We start from the raw sequence: 23,129 nt of genomic DNA on the forward strand, positions 1-23,129 counted from the left end.
CACTTCTTACTTTTACATATCTTCGTATTCCATTAGCCAAACACACCGATCCTGTCAGAACAGAGAAATAAATTACTATCACTTCCTTCCTTGGTTACTTTCTATCTTGTGACAATGATTATAACAATAGCTACCATTCATTAAATGTTAAACTCTGCAGACAATGAGTCTAGTCTGTACTGGACAGTTATTCGCTGTATCTCATTTAACCCTCAAAACAACACTGTATTGTTATTCTCATTTTCTAACTGAGATAACTTCGCCTTGGAGACGTCGGGAAGTGTAGCTCCGCGTCACAGCGATGAGTCGAAGCACTGGGATTTGAGCTGGGATCTCACACTCCTGTAACTAACCACTGAGTCACGGGGGCGGGGGGGAAGACAGCATGTGCAAAAACAAAAGTAAAACCACGCAAACCACAACCCAAACAAAAACAGAGTTCCTGCCCGCTTCCAGTTCCCTTCTACTGGGCAAGAGGTTCTAAATTAAAATAGATGTGACTCTTCGGCTGCCAGATGTGTGTCTACCTCCCAGTTTATCCCACTCCTGGCCTCGCTAGTGTCAGGGACGACTCGCACAGCGTGGACTAGAAAGCTGCTCAGCTGAGGGGTGAGGCAGAGAGCGAACATTTTTCCCTTTTGCAAAAGGAAATGGCCTGACAGGGGGAAAAAAAATGGAGGAGGTACTATTATTTTAAAATTTTCCAGGGTCAGGGCGACCAATTTTTACCTTTAAGTCTGGGGAGACCAAGGCAACGAACCCGCGATAGCGCGCAGTCACAGCAGCTGCGCTTTCGGGCTTTAAGAAGCCGGAGGAAAGACGCATGCGTCTTGCACTCTCCCGGGCTATACGCCTCCTTTGGGAGCTTTCTGCGCAGGTGCGGGCGCAGGTTGCAGCAGCGCCGGGCCTCAGCTGATGTCGTCGTCGTCCGGCCCCTCCCCCGTCCAGACTCCGCGGCGGCCGGGCGCTGCAGGCCCGTCGCTCCGGCTTCAGCCTCCGGGACTGCGGACTCCGTGACCCTGTCTCGGGCCTGCCCGCGTCGCAGCAGCTCGGGACTGCGCAGCGCCCCACGTGCCGGTGAGCGACCCCGGACGCTCAACCCCTAAGTCCCGTTCCGGAACGGGCCCGAGCGGCGCGCCCTGGGAAGAGCCGAGCCGGACGAGAGGGTGGAGGAGGGGAGGGCGCCGGGGAGCTGGGCCCACTGGGCGACTGGGGAGGTGCTCAGAGCTGGGTGATGGAGTTGTGTCACCTCCTCCTACGGGGACCCAGCCTCCTGCCAAGCGGCTCCAGCGGCACGGTATTGATTCCAGGCCCCCACATCTTGTGCGGCCAGGTGGCCCCTTGTTTTTGCTATTCTTGAGTTTTCTTGCGTGGTTGCCTGGATCTTATCTTTAACCTTTCCAGAGGAGGCTGTGTGTCGGGTTTTGTTTACGTAGTTGATTGAAGGCGCTACCTTCCTTCTTTATCACAGAAGATCACCCGTTTAAATTGGATGGAGTGCTGTACTTTCCTTTCCTTTCCATACTGAGTCTGAGATCCGTATTTGTTTCCAGTAAATTAAGAGATTGCGATGAAAACGTTGAGCACGGGGAACGAAAGGGGCCCTGGCACCGTTTTATAAACCAGCGAGTCTCCAGGAATAAAAGTGGTTAACTTTATCAGTGCTGTGAGGAAAATCCATTAGAGAAGGCAGGGATGCCCAGTCGGTGACAAAGTCTGGCGCTTGTCCACAGTGTTGATGAAACAAACACCTGTCAGAGACAGACTCCATCAAGGCAACTGTTAGATAATGATAGAAAACAGGCCCAGACTGAGAACCACTTGCTTTTGCTTTCTGTCTACCCCCGCTAAGGCATTCCTGTGGGATGCACCTTACACTCCTGTTGTGTTAGCAGAGATCCCAGAAAGGGTGCCTCTGAGGCCCACAGATCCCAGCTCATCTAGTACTCCACGTAGGGCCCAAGGTCACAGCCAGGAGACAGTGATGTTAATTCACTCCTGAACCACCTGTGACTGGCAAGTATTGGTTTGGCTTAGATTTAATGTCACTGAGACAAATCAAGGGAAGATAATACATTTGTAGAAATCATAAATCATTTATGTTTTTGAACTTACACGGACAATGTGTACATAGATTTTTTAAATAGTGGAAATAAGCATCTTTATTCATCATTCCGCAATTTTAAGTTTGCCTACCAGTTGCATAGTGTTTTTAATCCTGCTGTTCACACTATGTTTGAGTCACTCCCACATATGGATGGCGTGCCAATTTTAAAAGAACTTTTCTTCATCCTACAGGATAAATTGAATTATTTTAAATGTCAGCTTTCCTTATTCACATCAGCGAGAATTTTTAAAAGAAACATTTACCTCTTTGTATGAATGTCTATAATCTATTTTTAGGAACTGGTAAAAGGTATATGGTCAAATTCAGAAGGAGAAGAAATAGGTTAGTTTTAATTTCTGCTTTCCCTCTATTAGTTTTCCCTCAGAATACCAGCAGATTGGATTATATCGATTTTAAGTTCTTTTCATCCTTAAAATTGTATGACCTTAACTGCAGTGTTATTGCATTACTGACTTGTGGAGGTTATTTTTATATAGGTATAAGTACTAGTTACTTATTCTTACTTGGCTTTAAATTTATATTTAATTTTCCTATGTTAGTTTTTGATACTGTCATCCTAAAGTTTTGAAATTAATGTTCCAGATTTTGCTGCTTTGTATTGGTGATTTTTATTCAGTATTTTGGATATTAATGTCATAATTTTAACTCTACTGGCTGTTGAATGAAAGAAGGATCTGCAGGATCTGGTTTTTAGGTTGTTTTTGTTGCAAGTAGTTAAATATTTAAAGCAAGAAATGTGAGGATGAGAAGGATTGTGGATTTTATTTACCACACAGGGGCTTGCATTTTGAAAGGCTGAAAAATACTACTTTGAGTTTACCTGGTAATACGTATAATACCTAGGTGTAATTTGCCCAAAGTAACTTTTGCCTTCTGTGCTAACTGGTTTAAAGGTAGAATGTGTTTTTGTTTTATTCTAAGAAAAGTGAAGCCCACTTGTTTCTTTTCAGAGAACTATAGAAAGTGTAAACTTCTGTCAAATTTTAATGTTGTTTGAAAGCCCATTCTCATCAAAAGTCTAACATGATATATTTTCGTAATATTTTGTTAGAGAAACACTTTTGGATTCTGGTAAATGGCTCCCTTGTTTTAGGCATTACTTTGATTGAGTATAATTCTAATCCAAAAAGTAGTTTGAACATTCCCTTAAAGTTTGTTGTTAATTAATTAGATTCATGTAAATATCCCATGATGTTCTCTAGTATACTTTTTTCCTGAAGTTTACTGTAAGATTTTTCTCTTTCTTTAGATATGGGAAAGTCTTTTTCTCATTTGACTTTACATTCAAATAAAGAAGAGGCTTATGATGGAGTCACATCAACTGAAAATATGAGGAATGGATTGGTTAATAGTGAAGTCCATAATGAAGATGGAAGAAATGGAGATGTCTCTCAGTTTCCATATGTGGAATTTACAGGAAGAGATAGTGTCACTTGCCCCACTTGTCAAGGAACAGGAAGAATTCCTAGGGGTATGTGTTATTGCATTGCTTTTCCTTTCAAGAATGATTCTAGGCATTTGTACAACTGTTATAAAACCCGTGAGTCTGAGCACAACCACCCCTCGGTGTTTTAAAAGACTGAGAATAAAAGTTAAACCTTTGTATCACTTATCTTCAGGCAAAAGGACACAAAGAAACAAACATAAAAATGTTAATTAAGATTCCTAAAGCAGTAGTGAAAACCATCCCTCTACCTCCAGTATTTTTTCTTTCCCACCTGCCGTTATAGCAGATATGCACTATCTCTTGACTGAAAACTTCTAGTCCCTTTTGGCATCAATAGAAGTCATATCACAATTGCTTTGGTATATTGAGTATTAGGAGCAATTTGATGACTTAATATTTTTAATTCATTATCTAAAGAACAATAATAAGCTGATCATGCCCAAATTAGTTATTTTTAAGAGGAACTACATGAAGAGAGATAGTATATGATGATGAGCCAAATAGGAAAAAAAAAATCAGTTTGTGGCATATCATAGGGGAAGCTAGAAGGGAATAATCCCCATGTGCTGTTTGTAGGCTGCTTTAGTAGTAGTGACAACAATAGAAATAATAAAAATACCTTGTGCTACTCTTATTTTCTGCTTGACTGAAGTTGATATATGACCCTGGAGAGAACCTGAGGGAGGGACAAAGTGACTGTATAAGGTATGCCAGAGTCTCTGAGAGATGCCATGGGTTGAGGAAGTTTATATTTATATTTGAGCTGGCCTTTGTGATGGTTTTATCTTTGCAGGGGTAGTAGCTGTTTGAGACTAAAAGGATTATTGTAGTTGAAGAGATTAATGCACTAGGCTCAGGGTGGGGGCGGGGAGTACCATTTTAGCAACCTGGATATATTTTTGAGGTGTGGCCAATAGGCTTTTTTGGCAGGTAGAAGTGGATTGTGGCTTGTAGGAAATCAAGGATGACTCCAAAGGTATTTTTGTCTGAGTAACTGGAAGAATGGAGTAGCCATTTATTAGGATGAAGAAAAGATTTGAGTGTGTATGTCAGGGTAAAGATCAGGAGCTCAATTTTAGATTTGTACATTTGGAGATACATATTTGACATCTGTGTGGATATGTTCGTTAGGCAGTTAGTTATAATAAGGGCCCAGAATTCAAGTGCAAGGCCTAGGCTGGAGTCATGAGTATATAGATGATACTTAAAGCTGAGTTGGATGAGAGTACTAAGTTTGAAAAAGAGCACCTAGAGTAGAAGGAGGAAATCCCTGTGTCTGTGGTGTCCTGGAAGATAAATGTAGAAAGTGTACCAAGGAGGAAAGAGTGATCAACTATGTTGGATGCTACTGGTAGATCAAGTAATGTAAGGACTGAGAACTGTTGACCGAAATAGAGTCTGGGTAAGGAGTTTGTTAATCAAGATGAGGAATTCAAATCCCAGGAAATAGTCCAACACAGTATTCTGAGGAACTGCTCCAAGGTCTACAGGTCTGAGTGTAGTTTGCATACCTTTTAACAAAGCAGTATATATGTAGGAAAGGGCTTAGATGTCTAACTAATAATCGTATACTTCAAGAATAACGAGAACTTTTGGTGATATGTCAAAGAAGACTTAGAATGTTGGTGTTATCTACGTGTGGAGGGAGGCAAGGACCAGGGTTGTCACTTTTTCCCTCAATATCTAAGAAACGTGTTTGGGAAATGTGAGAGCGAGGTACACATTATCTCCTCCTGTTGCTGATTCATCCTGCTGGCATCTTCAGTCACGAGATGAGGGGTTGCAAGGTCATTTAGACACGGGTTTATGAGGCCTGCACTGCTGCTTCACAGTACAGCATGGGTTTTTATTGTACTGACTTTAAGCCTATGCAGCTCACTTGCTAGATTCGCCTCTTAGACCAGAGAGAGGGGTCCCAGTTTATTCACAGAACTGACATTGGATTTGGTGGTGTAGAGGCCCACTGGAGACATTTAAAAGAGCAGCTTTGGTAGCCTGCATAAGCATGTATATCATGTACTGTATAGAGTGAGATCAAGAGAACATAGGAGAGAAGTTATATAGTAAGAACAGAGTTCTTTTGAGGAGTTTTGCTGTATAGAAAAGGAGAGGAATTTTTTTTAAGATGGAGTGAATAATATGTTTGTATGCTGATGAGAATAATCCATAGAGAAAACACTGATAATGCAGGAGATGGGAGAATGATTAGATTTAGTGTACAGTTGCAGAGGGCTACTCATACAGAGGACCTGCAGTTTACGCTTAGTAACAGCAGAGAAGGTAGAGTGTGTGGACACAGAAGTAGGTAGGTGGGTGGAGGAAGTGGTGGGAGCCTGTGAAAGTTCCCTTCTGTTTGCCACATCAGGAGCTAAGAGTGAGGAGAGAGAAGAAGATTTGGAGGATTCAAAAGAAGGTTGAAGTTATGAAATTGTGGTCTTGGAGAGTCAGATTGAGAGTGTGAACTAGGGAAATACAGTATGATTATTGGTATCATTAAGGGCCACTTGAGATTAGTGATCTAAAATGAGATCAGTGAGCATAGTTGTATGTTTTTCTCTATCCACATTTAGCTGTGTGGATATAGGCATAGTAGCTAAAGGCTTGGTTTTAACCAGGATTGTAGTTTAGCCAAATGAATACCACCAAACAAGATGGGATATGTATAAACACACAGAAACATATATACATTTTATATATATATATAGATATAGATATATGTATGTATCTATTTATATGTGGGTGTGGTGGGGGTAATGTAAGTGAGGGAAGAATTGTGGAGAGGGCAGAGAGGAGTAATGGAAGCGTTATGGAAAGCTTCAAAAGAGAATTTGATGTTGGTGCTCTAACAGTTAACATAAAGAGCCAAGTTCTAATAAGATTAGAAAATTGGCATTTAAAGATCCGTATATCTATTAAAGTATATGATATAGCTCAACCAAAGAAATAAATGATGAATTTTGAAGTGACTTAATGTAGAGAGGGGAGTGGCCTGAAAAAGTCCTGGAAGGCTCATTACATTGGGGCTCTTGAAGCATGAGACTTGGTATGTGTCGTTTGGTTTTCAAGAGGGATAGTGTAGGAAGCTCTGTAGTTATAGGGACACAGGACACAGAGGAAGCAGTATTTTTCTGCCACTCTTTTCCACATAACCAAATCAGAGTCTTAATCATGGGGTTAAAGGAAGCCCTGGTAAATTCAGATCTTCTGAAAGCTGAGACTTTTTAGATTTTTTTCAGTAAAAGAATTATTCTTCCTCATTCTTTACACTATTTCGATTAGCTAGACATCTAGGTACATAAAAACATACTACCTACTTTGGAACTCAGCTTCTACTGGATAATTATTAAAGATTTTGGGAGCAGTTTACAAAAGGAATGAGATGACAGCCAGACAGCATTCTGGTCTTTTCAAACCAGACCTTGATGAGGAGCCACTATATTTTTAATTTCATGTTAATAAATTTTTAAACCTACTTCTTTGACTTTTAGGACAAGAAAACCAATTGGTGGCATTGATTCCGTATAGTGATCAGAGATTAAGGCCAAGAAGAACGTAAGTGATTATAAGAAAAAGGCATTTTTGTTTGTTTTATGTCGTTTTTACTTTTCAAATTATGTATGATGATTATACTAGTTAACACTAGTAAAAGGAAAAATGCTATCAGGTTATTAAGTTATACTCTCATATCCTTTGTGTCATCAAAAAAAAAAAGATCCTGGGTGGGGTAAGGTCTTGAAAGCAACCTAGTATCTGAATCTTCTCAAATCTATTTATTAAAACAGACAAACCTAGAATAGCAGTAGGAGACACACACAGGGACATTTTCATTAAAAAATGGATGTTAAGGTGTTCCTGCTAGCCCCAGAATAAAAATGAGTGTTCAAACCACAATAACAGAAAGGACCCAGACATGCATTGCAGCTATGTGGAAGTTGTGAAGGGAAGCCAAAAGAGTTCGTAAGAGTCCCAAGACCCCTGATACCCAAAGCAAATACTTTACTCAAAAGAAGAGGACCCCACTCAGAGGACTTCTAGCAAATACCTCTGAGAATAACCTGTAAAAGTGCGAGGATTCTGCATGCTGCAGCTTGGAGAGAGTATAAAACAGGCCACAGATCTACTAAGGGACCTTGAGAAGATCACAAGGAACTGGACCATCCTAAGCCCTCAAACATCTTAGGGAAAGTCAACAAAAACTCTTACAAAAGGACAGACACATCCTAAGGAAAAACGTATTGGAGATAAAATTTGATTTGTGTAGGGCAAGAACAGGGATAAGGGAAAAAAATGTTCAGAAACTAGAGAGAGAGTCTCAAAACTATAGAAGTGGATATACATAGAGGCCATTTTTTTTAAATAATTTGTCTAACAACAGAGGATGGAGTCCTTGAGCAGTGAAGCTAGGAAAGCAACCCTGGCCCATCCTCATCCCCTAAAATGGAACCTTCTCTTAACAGTGCAGAAACTCATCTCATTTAAACATGAGCAACAAAAAGGGGTTGCAATTAGGCATCCTGAAAAGATGGTAAAAAATAAGAAGAAGAAAGTGAACTGAAGAAAATGCTGACAGATGACAAAATCATATAAGAAAAGCAGATGAAAACTTAGCATAAAATTTTCTAAAAGAAATTAAAAATATAGAAGCTGTGACAGAACAGCATAAAAAGTATAGAAGTTATGACAGAACAGCATAAATTAATGAAAAGAATTTGAGAGAAAATGGTATAGAACACAGGCAAAGAAGGTTGAGTATACGTGTAAGTGGAGTCTGAAGAAAATCAAAGGAGTCAAGCTGAATAAATACTAAACATTTAATTCAAGAACACTTCCCTGAAGTAAAAAATGTAGTGAACCTACATATTGAAAAGGGATACCATAGTTCTGAAAACAATCAACCCATCCTAGTGAAATCACTCGACTTGGAAGGTGAAAAAAAACCCACAGTAAACCCAGAAAAACTCCTTTGAGTGCCCATGCCAAAGGATCAATTAATTTATAAGCGATAGAAAATCAGATTGGCATGCTACTTCTTGGTGACAGTGCTTCAAACAAGAAAGCAGTAGAGCCACATATCTAAGCCTTGTGGAAAGGGATTTTAAAAATAGTCAGTCTGACCCTTTATTATAAAATATGAAAACAGTTATGAATATGCAAGAAATCGGAACTAATTCCTTTATAACCTGAGAGTGGAAAAATATTTCCAACTATGATTCAGAATCCAGTGATGAAAGAAAAGATGAATAAATTTAACAAAGTATTAGGTTAATGTTTACAAGATGAAAACAAAACCGTAATTGAAGTCAGAATTCAAATGCCAAACTGGGAAGTGATATCTGTAAATGATTATTACAAACAGGGCCAATATCCTTACTCTTTAAAGAGTTTTACAATTTGAGAAGAAAAAAGCTGACCACCAAATGAAAAGCGAGTAAGAGCTGTGAATGGCTGTTTCAGAAGAAAAGAAATGCAAATGTCCTTTAAGCATATGAAAAGACGTCCCAACTTGCTCGTGAGAGAATTGCAAATTAAATGACATTGAGATACTGTTTCTTATCAGATTAGCAAATATCCAGAAGTTTGTCAATATATTTTGTTGGTAATACTGTGTGAAAACAAGCACAATCATGCCTTGCTAGTGAAGGGGAATGTGGCATTATCTAGCAAAATTATACAGTCATCTGCTGAATGATGACATTTTGGTCAGTGGTGGACTGCATATTTGACAGTGGTCCCATAAGATTAGTACCATACAGCCTAGGCTATAATATCTAGGTTTGAGTAAATACACTCTATGATGTTCACACAATGATGAAATCACCTAATGACACATTTCTCAATGTGTATCACTGTTGTTAAGTGACCATGAGTATAAGAAAAAACAAAGAATAGGTCAAACTCATAGTCTGAAACAGAAACACGCACACACACACTCTGGGATTATATGGGCAGTGCCCTGAACTGGGACAAAAGAGGGAGTGATGTTTTTGTCAAATGCTCTTGTAAAATGTTTTAGTGCTTGCCCAATTTGTAATTGCCATCTAACTCTCCGCCCAAAGAATAAGCCAGCTACCTAGGGCAGCTTTTGGTCCTGGATTCTAATGCCAAATTCTTTAGTGTTATACATGTATAAAGGAGTTGATTGAATTCTTAATATCCTTATTTTGAAAGATAAAAATTAAAAGAGGTGAGAATATTTAATGAACCCCTTTATGTACCAGACATTGTAGAGGACATTTTACATATTTCACTTAATGAGCAGATGACTAATGGTTTAGCCATTGGGATAATTTGATAACAGTGAAAACATTCTTGAGAATTAAGAATTAATAGCAAAGACATGGAAAGTTTATTTTATTCTTGCCTTGTACCTGCATAATATTATCCCCCTTTCCTGGTTTTAAAGACAGAGTTTAACAACATCTTCAAAACAGAGTTGATTAATGTAAACAATATTTTTAAAACTGAGTACATAAATACCTTGGGATGAGGAGACTCAAGGACTGTGTCAGTCAGTGAGATTGATGAGGCATGTGGTTGTATCATTATTTTTTTTAAGAGCTTCACAGGTGTTTCTGATGAGCAGTTACTTTAAGGAGTCATAAGATTGGCAAAACTCACATGTGAAAATTCTGCTTCAGTGAATTCAAAAGGGAGTCTTGAAATCTATATTTTAAAAAGCTCCCCAGCTTCATTCTAATGTGCAGCCTGGTTTGGGAATCAGTGCAGTAATGTTCTATCTATAATAAGCCTGAAATCCTAGTCTCCAAAAAGGTAAATACATCTTTTAAGAAGATTTTAATGCTTAATAAACTCAGACCCAGCCCTACTCAATACTTTATAATGTAAAAAGCTGGTACAATACAATATATCTTTTCCTGCTGGTATTAATAGATAGGAGAAAAATTCAAGTTGAAGATATGCTAAGTGTTTTGTTATGTAATTTTTGATGCACATATGTTTAAATAGTCCATTTTCCTTTTCAGAAAACTGTATGTGATGGCTTCTGTGTTTGTCTGTCTGCTCCTTTCGGGACTGGCTGTGTTTTTCCTTTTCCCTCGCTCTATCGACGTGAAATACATTGGTGTAAAATCAGCATATGTCAGTTATGATGTTCAGAAGCGTACAATATATTTAAATATCACAGTAAGTAAAAATTTCCATGAAAAATGTTTTACTTTGTTCCTTTATGATGTTAAGCATCACCTTTAGGAGGTTAAACACCTGCCTTTAGGAGGGTAGAATAAGCTAAACAATTAATTGCTGGCAAATAAAGTATTTATAGTCTGTTTACTTTTCAGTTTACTCTGAATAATTCCTAGCAAGGTGTTAACATTGTTGATTTGATAGATATTATTAATGTAACATTTTCATTTCTTTATGTTTTGTAAAGTGTAATTTTTGCCATCTTTAACAGACTATTCCTTTGTTGTGCTTAAAGATAAAGTACCAGTGACTTTTTGATGTCTCTTGTAAGTTAGTAGGTGTGAAATATCCTCTGTATTTCCCAGGACAGTGGTTTTCAGGACTCTACAGCCTCCCCACTCCTGAAAACAAAAAACAAACAAGCAAACGGAGCTTCAGAGGGGGTTTTCTACATGTTTTACATGTTAACATTTGTTAGAAAAAAACAAGGTTTGCAAAACACTGTATTATTAAAAAGGAAAATGATATATATTGATCATGCCATTAGCAATCATTTATGGCTTCAGGTCTCACAGTGTATCTGTGTGGCAGTGATTTGTTTGGAAGAGTGATATTAGACTTTCCTTGGTTTTCCTTTCAGAAGTGGCTGGTATGGTTGAAGTTGAAATAGAGATGTCTCTGGTAGTGGTTGGGAGGAGGGAGGTTTGGAGGAACAGGAACTGAAAGGAAATGGTATGGTTAAAGTTAAATGGTATGGTTACTACTTAATTACAAGAAAAAAAAACTCCTGTGGAACCTTCAACCTCATTGTTTACTGTCAAAAGTTGTCAACCTGAGGGCTTTTAGAAAAAAACCTTATCTATGAAAAAAATATGTATGTGCATGAAACATATAACACAATGCTAATTGTAAATCATTTCATATGACTGGGGAATTGTTGGGTGTTTCCCTACCTTAACAGCCATTTGGAACAAGGAACATATTTTCCTTTTTAGGTACAGTATTTAAAACAATGGCCAGATCTTTTTGGCCAACCTCCAGAGCCTGTTTTAGTATTAAATATTGTAAACATATGATAAAAAATAAAAGCCACGTGCAGTTCCCTTTTAAATACCAAAAAATGTATTTAAATGTAAATACCATACTTTTAAATAATTCTTCAGGAATTCCCACATTTTGGGATACTAGCACTTAACTAAATTGAGAAAGACTGAACATTAAATAAGAAATAGGATTATTATATAGATGAGCATTAGGTTTGACTAGATGACAGTGAGAAAAGAGGCTGAGATTTCTGTAGGTTCTGTATGAGTATTTTGAAAAAAGGAATTATATAATTTTGTTTTTTAAAATGAGTAAAATATATTAGTACTACTTACTCTTTTTTAGTAAAATTTATTCTTTCTAATAATAAAAACATTTAATTAAAAGATATTTGAAAAATACTGTAATGTATAAAAATTTTTACTTCTGCTGCCTAGCCTAGACCTAACTATTAACATGTACCTGTATTTGCTAACAGTGCATACATACATTTGCATGCATATATATACACATTGACAGATGTAATCAAACTTTTTCAAACGTGTATAAAGGATACACGTGTACATACACACACACGCACATTTTATGTTAATTGAGCTCTCACTACAGTTTCCCATATTAAGTGGTCACATGCAGTCTTTTTATATGGCTGTATTACAATTTAGTCAACAATTTTTATATAGATGTTTAGTTTTGTTGTTACAAATATTTATTCAGAAATCATCTGTGTGCTTAAACCTTGTTTCCATTTCAGGTTATATCTTCAGGATAAATTCCAGAAAGTAAATTTGCCAGTTAAAGATCATAGATAGTTTAAGGCCTTTGATAATAAATCATGATTGTTTAAAAGCATATGATTGTGGTCCCTTGACTTACAAATTAAATGGATTCTCACTGCTCTCAGCAATAAAATATCTCATCTTTAGTACTAAACTTTTTTGTCCTATCTTATTTTTTCTTCTCTTTCTTGATGTTTATATTTTCTTTCTAACTCCCAATATATCTTTTCCTAATTCTCATAAGTATTTTTGTCCTCACCCTGTTTTGCACCATTGATTCCTTTAATATCCTAATGAAAGTTATGCACACTTCAGAAGAAAAGACACAAACCAACCTTATTTTGCATGTATATACAATTCCAAGATTCTCCTGAATCCCATTCCTTGGTCTGCATAAGAAGGTCTGTTGACCTCAACTTAGCAGTCCCTTTCTTATAGTGTCTAGAAATGAATCCTGCGTGGGGATTAAGAGCCAAGTAGATGAAAATGTTTATATGTTTAGATAAAGGTTATTTCTACTAAAATTATCTGGAAGTTAAAAAATTTCTTTGCATTTGTTACTATAATAATTTAAATGAATGCATAAATGTGATCATGTAAACTAAGAGTCCTTTCTCTCCTTTCCCATATTGCATCTTTCCATATCTTTCTCCATAGTCACATTAACTTATAGACAAACTCATGTTATTTTTCTTAAATTGGTATTTATTTTCAAAATATAATATTTTCTACATGCTTTTATGCATTTTGGTTTTCTCACATGTTGATACCTTGTAGAAATCTCTCCTGATTTTCTGGCATAGGGTTAATCTGTTCTTTTTAATGGCTACATAATATTCCATGCAGTGACTTAATATTATTTATTCAATCATTCTTTTTATGGATGGGCATTCACTTTATTTTCAGGGTTGTTTTGTTTGGGGTTTTTTTTGCGACTACAAATAACACTGTCATTAACATCCTAGTGTTTTTATTTCTGTGTAACAAATGCTCAGAAGTAGGATTGTAGGTCAAATGATATCCATCATTTTTAAGTTTAATGGATATAAAGCAATATTCATTTTTTCCTAAATCAACTTTTCCCTGACTATAAATGAATTTGAGAATTTTTAAGGTTCCTTGGCCATTTATATTTGTACTCTTTTGATTGGCTCACTCATATCCTTTGTTCTTGTTTTGCTTTTTTCCTGTTGAGGCTTTCTCTTTTCCTTTTCAACTTGTAAGGGCTCTTGGTGTAGATGGTAACCATTACTATCTGCCTTACGAATACTTCTTCAAGATTTATCACTTAGTGTCTATTGATTTTGGTTTCTTTTGCTATGGCTTTTAGATGTTTTATTTATATCTGTTATTTCTTGATTTAGTATTTTTTCTTTCTTATTTTTATTGACTATTTCCTAAAGTAATTTGATACAATTGTGTATTAGAGTTACAGAAATTTGCTCCAGCTGTTACCTAAATAACTATAGAAGTGATGCAGCTGCATTTTTTTCCAACCAAACAAGCATAAGTCTATCCCATTTCTTCTCCAAAGTGACCTGGTGAAACCTCTATTCGAGGATTAGTTAAAATATCAATTCTCTTAAATAAAAAAGTTTATGTAGAGTACTATTTAACATTTTAAATGGTCATCTCTGTATTTAATAGGAAATAACTTACTAATATAGTCAGTGGAGACATGTATATATTAACATTTAGTAAAAATTTAAATGAAATTTTAAAATTATTTTTGTTGAGATTTTGCTAAGGCCACAGATATATCTTCTAAATTTGTTTTTCTGTATTCCTGTACTATACATTTTCTGGGCCTATTTTTTCTTAATTGTGTGTTTATTTTAGGCATGTTATATACATAGTGCTCATGCGTGATACTAATTGGTTCACTTAGTGTTCTTTGACATTTGGTGATACATTTCTTCCTCCTAATAAATGAAGCATGGCTACAAGTGAAGTCATTTTCTTTGCTAATGTTGAGTACATATTTGTTATGCTTATTTTTGGATAACTTGCACATTTTCTGCCTTCTTTCTTTCACAGAACACACTAAATATAACAAACAATAACTATTATTCTGTTGAAGTTGAAAACATTACTGCACAAGTTCAGTTTTCAAAAACAGTTATTGGAAAGGCACGCTTAAACAACATAACCATTATTGGTCCGCTGGATATGAAACAGGTAAGCTTTGGTCATGAAATACTTTGGAGGAGTTAAATGAGTCTCAACTTTGTATATCATATTAACTTGAAGAAGGGGGGGATTTCGTCACAAACTTGACTTTGAGGTATACCCCATGTATGTATAAGAGAAGCTCTTAGAATCAAACTCTCCTAAAGGGAGAGATTTCTAAATTTTTTGAAGTTATGAAATGTATCTGAAATACTTAAAGTTTTGATTCTATTCTCTATTGCTTTATTTTCAATATTTGCCTTTCAGATTGATTACACAGTACCTACTGTCATAGCAGAGGAAATGAGTTATATGTTGTAAGTTCTGATTTTTAATAATTTTCTCTCATTATAAGGTATGAAGAATAAAGTGTGTGTGTGTCTGTGTATGTATTTTTTTTTTTAATTTTCCATAATCTTAATAGTCAAGACATTTTGAAATATTCCTTCTGGCCTCTAATCATCCCTTTCCAACATACATAATGTTTATGTACATACACCTATACACATAAAATTTGTTTTATATTTTTCAAAATTAGGATCATATACACCATGTCACTTTTTATTTACTATGTTATGAGACTCATATTCTCATATATTGTAGTATTTGTTGATGTTTTGATATAGAAGGACTAAAAATAATGTATAATACTCTATTAAGAGTTTGATTCTGAAGCTTTTAAATTGAGTTGAAATGATTACTAACTCTTAAGTAAAAAATGATGATAAATTTTCATTATCTTTGATATTAGCCTGATATAGAATAAACTGGTTACTGAAATTTCAAAAGGCGAACAAAAATAGTAATCTGTAGCTCATGTTAAAACAATTCTACAAATGTAGTAGTAGGAAAGCATTACCTTTTCTGGGGCCGTCCCCATGGCCAAGTGGTTAAATTCATGCACGCGGCCCAGGGTTTCGCCGCTTCGGATCCTGGGTGCGGGCAATGGCACCGCTCATCAGGCCACGCTGAGGGGGCGTCCTCATAGCATAAACAGAGGCACTAACAAGTAGAATATACAACTGTGTATGGGAGTCTTTGGAGAAAAGAAGGGGGAAAAAAGGGAAAAGAAGATTGGCAACAGATGTTAGCTCAGGTGCCAGTCTTTAAAAAGAAAAAAGAATAAGAAGTCATGAAAATATTAATCATTATTTGATATAGAAAATACTCAACCAGTAAATGCTTAGTTATTTTATCTTCTTAATAATATCTCTGTTAGCTTTAACATAGGAGGAGGAATCTTAATTTTTTTAAATTTATTGTATTGTGATTTGCATTTATTCACATTGTTTTTCCTTTAACAGCGATTTCTGTACACTGATATCCATCAAAGTGCATAACATAGTACTCATGATGCAGTAAGTATGAAATTTTTTTAAAGAGATACTTCTTTGTTTAAACTTTAGATTTATAACATTGGCTTAGAGCATACACATATTTACAAATACCATCTCAAGTGGGTTTTAAGCCTTACAAGAGTGCTATGAGGTTAAGTAATGGGAGCTCAGAATGGTGAAGGTTCACATGGCTGCTAGATAGTGAATATAGACCTTGAAAGAACTCAGGAAAATGGCAGGGGTTGCAATAGAGAGGACTGGGCTCAACATCCGATTCCTTGCTGCCTCTGGTAACCAGTTAATGTGAACAGTAATGAGCAGAAGTAATGTAAATTAGGTGTTGGTCCGAAGCCATTGCAACATTGTAGGTTGTACGTTTGGTATTTGAGCCATTAGCTGACATTTGATTAACCCTTTTCCTATGGTAGAACTGTATGATTATTTTTAAGAGTGTAGTGAACATATATTTTTAACTAAAGATAGATGTTTTGAAAAAATTACATTTGTTGTATATAATTATTTGGATAGGGCTTGCTCAGCCAGCATTTCTTTTGTCTGGTGGGGAAATATTCCCTAAGAGGACTGTGTCTGCAATATTAAGTTATCCTTAATCAAATAATCTCGAGAATTTTGATGTATAAAAGTATTCTCACTTTAGAAAACTTTTTAATATATAACTATTCAGTGATTCTTGTCATTTATTTTATTTTTAGAGTTACTGTGACAACGACATACTTTGGACACTCTGAACAGATATCCCAGGAGAGGTACCAGTATGTTGATTGTGGAAGGAACACAACTTATCAGTTGGGGCAGTCTGAATATCTAAATGTACTTCAGCCACAACAATAAAAACTGGAAGAGATGCAGCTGGAGACAAAGAAATGTCTGTTGCTTTTTCCCAAACTCTAAAGGATGAGGTACTTACTTCCTGATAAATCTTAAATTGAACAAACCTAAAGTTTACACTCTTTTAAGAGTACAGCTAAAAGTATGTGGGCTTGCAAGTTATTGCAACTCTCCACTCTGTGTTCATGATATTTGTACCAGGGTCTTTTACATGAATCTAAATTTATTGATTGATTTTCCTCCCAACCCCCTGTCCCCAAAGGAAAAAACCGAGACTTCCCTTATAAGAACAATAAATGATCATTTAAAATTCGCAGCTCCAATCACTACTGAAAACATAATTTTGGTGATGAATATAATTTGAGAAAGTTTGTTTCTGAATGTTTTTATAAAATATTACTAAGAGCCTATTATTCATGGAAGACTTTTAAAAAATGACCTTTTTTTCCCTGTTTTATAAATTCTCATTGCTACGTGGTAGTATTTCAACTATATGATATTTTAGCTTTTAGCTAAACATTTTAATTTTTCATTTATTGAAATTCTCATTTGCATATTTTGGTCAGTCTTATTTCAAGCCAGTGCTTGTGTAACACTTATAAGTCAAAATAATCTTTGCAAAATTCTGTACCTAAAATTTTTAAAAGCCCCTAAATAGTGTGTTTCACAGGTCCTGCCATATTAGTTACAGTTTTGTGAAATTTTTTGTAATCTTCAAACATGGTCATTCATTGTACAATATTGTAAATAAATTTTGCATGGCTGTTATATAGCTTTAATAAATGTCAAAGTGGTACAGATTCAAAATAAAGTAAGTTGCTCATAAACTAAATAAAACAGGAAAATGAAATTCAGAAACCTGTAGAATGTGAATATGGTTCCAATTACATATTGGATCAGGCATAAAGTAGATTGGAAATAAAATATTTTGAAACTCCACTTTTTTTTAATGTTGCTTTTCATACTGAACAATTGTGAAATTGTGAAGACACTTATTTTTCACAACTATTAGGTACCCAAGTCATTAATTTTATGAATGTTTTAGAGGATGAAATTATTTCTTTGGTAGAAATTATTCAAGAAATCCTGTCATTAAATGATAGTGGTTATATCAAAATAAAACCTATATTATGCTTTTAAAATTTTAACTACTTTACACATCACGTGCATATCATGCCTCTAGCAGTTACATTTTTAAAGCTTTCTACTTTGGGTTTGGATTTTATTTAAAATTGTTTTCAAGTGTAAATTTTTGACTTACTTTGCTGGTTTATATTGTCATTACCATTTTCCATTTGGGCTTTTTGCCTTTTCACTTACCAAGTTCTAAGTACCTTTTAAATACATACCACTCAGCATAGGGGCTGACTGTGATACCAGAACAAATAAGTGGCTTGAGATTAATTTCTTTCTGTTCCCTAGTGACAGAAATCAGGTTCCTCCTCTTCCCATACAAAGTGCCTAACCTAGGTTTAAAAACATACCTGTTTTATCAGTCGGACTCTCTCAACTATAAAACCTAAGCTTTATTTAATTATTTAGAGCTAATGAAGCTCTCCTTTCTACCTTGAAACACACACTCTGGTCTCCTCTTAGCTTTGATATCATTTCTTTCATATCATTTTCTCCACGTTTTCCTGAGTGAACATTTTAAATAGGTGGGATGCACTAACTTCATTTTTGAATTACTTAGTCTTCCTTTAATCTACTGCTAGTTCATCCGTCCTCACTATTAAACTAAAATCACCCCTTTACATTTGTTATGGACTTTCTTTCTAGTCAAACCCAGTCTTAATGGTTTTCTTCTGCTGTTTTTTTGATACTCCATTCTCCTTGAAACTGCACATTTCTCTAATATATTGATTCTATTTGTATTTTTCAATAATTCTTATTTCATTTTCCCTCATTTTCTATCTTGTGACATCTTTTAATGAGTATTATCTAGACCTTTTGCCTCAAAACTTCTACTCCTGTGACTTCAATGATCACCTGTAGTAGGGCTTCCAAATCTGTTTCTACATACCTGACCAGTCACCCATATAATTTCTCATATAGCTAGTGGCCTAGAGATAATAGTATTTCAGTGACTCTGTGTGAAATCAAAAAATGTTAAAATATTTCCTTATATTCCGTTTACTTCAAAATCACCATTCTTTTCTCCAAAATCATCCTTCAGGTATGCCTCCCTCAAAAGTCAATCCTGATTTATTTTCCTACTTGGTATGTTTAAATCTTGGAAAATTATGTAGTGTAAATTAAATGGATTTTTCTGTTGATTTGTGGTTCTAATATCCTTTTAGAGTACATGCATAGTATTTGCTGAAGAGGTGAGAAAGTGAGGCAACATGTACTTTTAGTGACTTGTTATTGAATATTTTTTCTTCATTCTTTAAAACTTTATTACACCTACTTTCCATGGAGTTTGTCTGCAAAAAGTAGAATTTAAAATAAATAAAAAACAAGTAGTAGAGAAATAAAGATCACCCGTGACTACTTTCAGAGAGGGTTAAGTAACTGCTGGAATAAGCCGAAAACAAAGCAAGCTATAAATTAATAAAACGATAAAAACACATTCTGGCGAAGCAGAATTATAGCCATTAAAAAATATCTGGAAAGAATGAATGAGGCTTTAACTTTTCTCAAGTCCTTATCCACTGTGGTTTCTGACATGGTAATAGGTTACGTATTGTTATATTTTTAACACTGCTCTCAGACCTTATCCAAAGGAAATGGTAAAGATGTTACATATTTTTTTCTAATACTTTCAAGAGTAGCTTTCTCTTAAATTGCATCTTTTAGACTCCTCGTTCTAACCAAATCCAAGATTCTAACAAGCCTCTGTGTGTTGATATTACATGTATATAGCACTATGTTCTTTTCAGAGCTCTTTCATATCTTTTTTCTTACATGATTTCCCATAATCCTGTGAGTCAGACAAGGAGGGTGGTAGAATCCTCATCTTGAAGAAGGAGAGGCATGGAGAAGTTGAGGGACTTGCTGAAGATCACATATTTAGTAAATAGTTTAATTGGAGCCAGACCTAGTTTTTCTGTCTCCCATATCCCATATCTGTGCTCTATCATTTAAAATATCCGTTGGGAAGCCCTGTTGACTCAGGTTAGTATGATTAAAAATTAAAGAAAATGTTCACGTAGTTAATAGTGACAATCAAAATGATAGTGATGGAATAAGATATGGTTACCTTTAAGTTGGTACCTGAAATATTTTAAATGGGAAATGAGCACTTGTAAAATATTTTGGAGCATAATTTTTACTTAATTTTTCTGTTAAAATTTAGTCTTCTGTGATCATTCCAATAAAAATACAACTGATGCATTATCAGTAGATTATTTATCAATAATAGAGAGTAATGTATTTGAGATTTGAAATAAGAACAGTTTTAAAGTATTAGATACCAGATATATTGCTTGAAATTGTTAAATAACCATCTTTACTGTAGTACATAACATGTAAATGACTGATTTTATTTGTGTGCATTTTTCTATGCCTTTTTTATTTGTTTAGGCTAATGACGTGATTATTTTCTCTAAAAATTCATGAGAAGGAAACAAAATTCACATCAGATCTTCTGAATTGTAGTTTGGAAATAACACAGTGCAATGTTAAAATAGATAGGAAGTGACTGCCAAAACACAATAGAAGTGACTTAGGAAACTTCAAACATAGCCTGATGAATCCTTTGTGATTCTTAGCCTTATCATTATTGAAATATAATTCTGGATATTTCATTGGAGGGCGTGTCCCCAACTCTCTCCCATGGCATTTTTTTTTTTTAAGTTCTTAAAATAATTCTTTATATAATAATTATATCTTATTTAAGAAAATGTTTTCTTAGGTACTTGAGCCCTAAGTAAGTCACTGCTCAGTAATAGCTAATATTTATTGGTTACTTCCTGTGTCAGATACTGTACTAATTTTATGTGCATTATCTTATTATTCTTCAAACCATCTAAGGTAGATACTGTCAGTACCTTTATATCTGAGAAAATTGAGTTTTAGAGAAGTTAAAAAATACACCTAAGCTTGCAAGTAGCAGATTTCAGGTTCAGAACAGATTTGTTTGACTCAAGCATCATTGCTCTTACAATTAGCATATTTTCTTTCCAGTCTTTGAAAATGCTTAATTTGTAAAAGTATATTGGTTGTTGCATTTACTATATGAGACTGAGGTTTTTGATAGTATTTTCAAAAATACTATTGGGATATTTTATTATTTTGTAGGTCTTTGATATAATAAAACTGGTTTATTGTTGATTTTTAAAATATTCATACTTATCTGTTAGATAGGCTGTTTTTCTTTTTAAAAGATAGAATTTTAAATTTACAAGTACTTATCAGTCTTCTTTGATAAGCAGTACGAATCGAATTTCAAGTTATTTTGTAAAGTTATTAGATTGTAAGCCAAAGGTTACTTACCATAATGTCATGATATTTAAGCTCATAACGTCTGGAAGTAGCAACTACTTGGCTCAAATACATCTAAGAATAATTAATTTTATTTCTCTCTTTTTTGTAAAATCAGATTTGAAATAAGATGTTTATCTTGAACCTTTATTTTAAGGAAACTATATGTGTTTGAGAAGGTAGAGTAAAAAGACTGTTAAACATTATTTCCTTAAAAAAATTTATTTTTACATGAAAACAAAATATATTTGGAGTGTGCTTCCATCAAAAATTTCACTTCTATATCTGAGGTCTACTTATTTCAAAGTAAAAATTTTCACTTGTCAGCTGAAATTTCTGATTAGAACTAATATTTGTGTATTTTTGTGCTTAGAATGTAAATTTCACAGTGGATTTAAATTTATCCTTAATTTGGATAAAAGCAAGGGATATATTTAAAAGTTATTATAGGGATGAAAGTGGTAATTTCTGTTTTTGGGTTTTTTTTAACTACTAATGAGATCACGTTTGTAGTTCTTTTTACATGTGTTTAGCACAGGCTCTAAATTAAAAAATACAGTGTAGTCTGTGTTGACCTTAAAAATATTCCATAAATTAATAAATACATGGCAAGTTTTTCATAGCTAAATCTAACTCTTGTAGAAGGAAGCTGTGCCTTCTGTTTAATTACATTAATTGAAATGTGTTTAAGAGAAATGTTTTCAGCATATTTTGTATACTAAAAAACAAAAAGGATTAGTATTGGGCCAATGGCCAAGAGGTAATATTACTACCATGTAGACTGTTACAGTTCAAATTGTCCCACTTCCCCCAGAGTTTTAGAAGCTAGAAGTCTGGGTGATACTGTATCAGCTGTAGTTGGGTGATTCTAAGTGCTATAAGTACTATTCATCTTTTAATTGTGTGAGATGGAACAAATGCCAAGTTGCACAAGATGCATACTTTGATTATGTAATGGTTTGTTTCAGGTGAAAAATACCAGCAAGTCATGTCTTGTGTGTTTTACTTATATTTCCTTGTAGAACTAAATTAAGTAAGATTTTTGAAAATGATTTGAATTGATTGCTGACTTGACCTGCCTGGTCAGATATCTGAATGATGGCATTACTCATTACTGGGTAGATTCTAACCCATGATTCTAACTGTGGAATAAAGAGTAGTATAGACCGTAAAACTATGTTCAGGCACTTACTCTTCGTTTATATTATGTATTACCCTCTATCATAACACACTTATTGAATTTCCAAGTTGAACAGTTCTGTAACTATTGTTGCTATTCATGTAATAAAACATGCTTATGATAGTAAAATGAATAGAAGTGCCCCCAAATGCTATTTTTTTTAATTCACTTGTAACTGTTACTCTTGTAATTGTGTATGACAATAAAATTTGTAAAAATTTTAGCATGAAAAATAAAATTTGTATCCGTCAAGTATCTTGGTTATTCTTTTGAACGTCCCTTGACATAAACACATCAGTGTGTAGGTATTGAAAGTCCTTTAGCTTAAAACTCCTAAATCCTTAACAGTTCATATCCAGACTCCACTTTAGCATCATCTTTGATGTCTTTTTCTTTCATCCACTTAACTTCCAATCCATTGCTGAATTCTCTTTGTTCTACCTCTCTAATATCTCTGGGGGTGCGTTTCATATTTGAAATCACCGTTGCTGTTACTCCCTAATTTTTTTACTGAAAAAAGCCCAAGTTCTTAATATGATGTTGACAACTTTTCATTATCTGATCATAACCTAAATTAACAATCTTATTCCTATCATTGTCCCTCACCTATGTCCCAGCCAAATTGAGA

General features: G+C 34.8%; 1 protein-coding gene across 1 annotated transcript; it reads left to right on the forward strand.

Annotated features, from left to right (window-relative positions):
- Positions 1-927: 927 nt before the first annotated feature.
- TMEM106B (transmembrane protein 106B) lies at positions 928-22,756 on the forward strand. Its single transcript, XM_046669201.1, has 8 exons — positions 928-1,077; positions 3,378-3,599; positions 7,064-7,127; positions 10,559-10,718; positions 14,579-14,719; positions 14,978-15,027; positions 16,015-16,068; positions 16,761-22,756. The coding sequence occupies exons 2-8, from the start codon at positions 3,380-3,382 to the stop codon at positions 16,897-16,899; spliced, it is 828 nt and encodes a 275-aa protein (XP_046525157.1). The 5' UTR covers positions 928-1,077; positions 3,378-3,379; the 3' UTR covers positions 16,900-22,756.
- The last annotated feature ends 373 nt before the right edge of the window (positions 22,757-23,129 follow it).

This window comes from Equus quagga, chromosome 8, assembly GCF_021613505.1.
Source record: "Equus quagga isolate Etosha38 chromosome 8, UCLA_HA_Equagga_1.0, whole genome shotgun sequence".
NCBI lineage: Eukaryota > Metazoa > Chordata > Mammalia > Perissodactyla > Equidae > Equus > Equus quagga.

Bases quoted from the DNA above. Each gene is read 5' to 3' on its own strand.
- TMEM106B (XM_046669201.1), top strand. From the start codon at position 3,380: ATGGGAAAGTCTTTTTCTCATTTGACTTTACATTCAAATAAAGAAGAG. The intron at 3,600-7,063 runs GTATGTGTTATT...TTTGACTTTTAG, and splicing joins AACAGGAAGAATTCCTAGGG to GACAAGAAAACCAATTGGTG. The intron at 10,719-14,578 runs GTAAGTAAAAAT...TTTCTTTCACAG, and splicing joins CAATATATTTAAATATCACA to AACACACTAAATATAACAAA.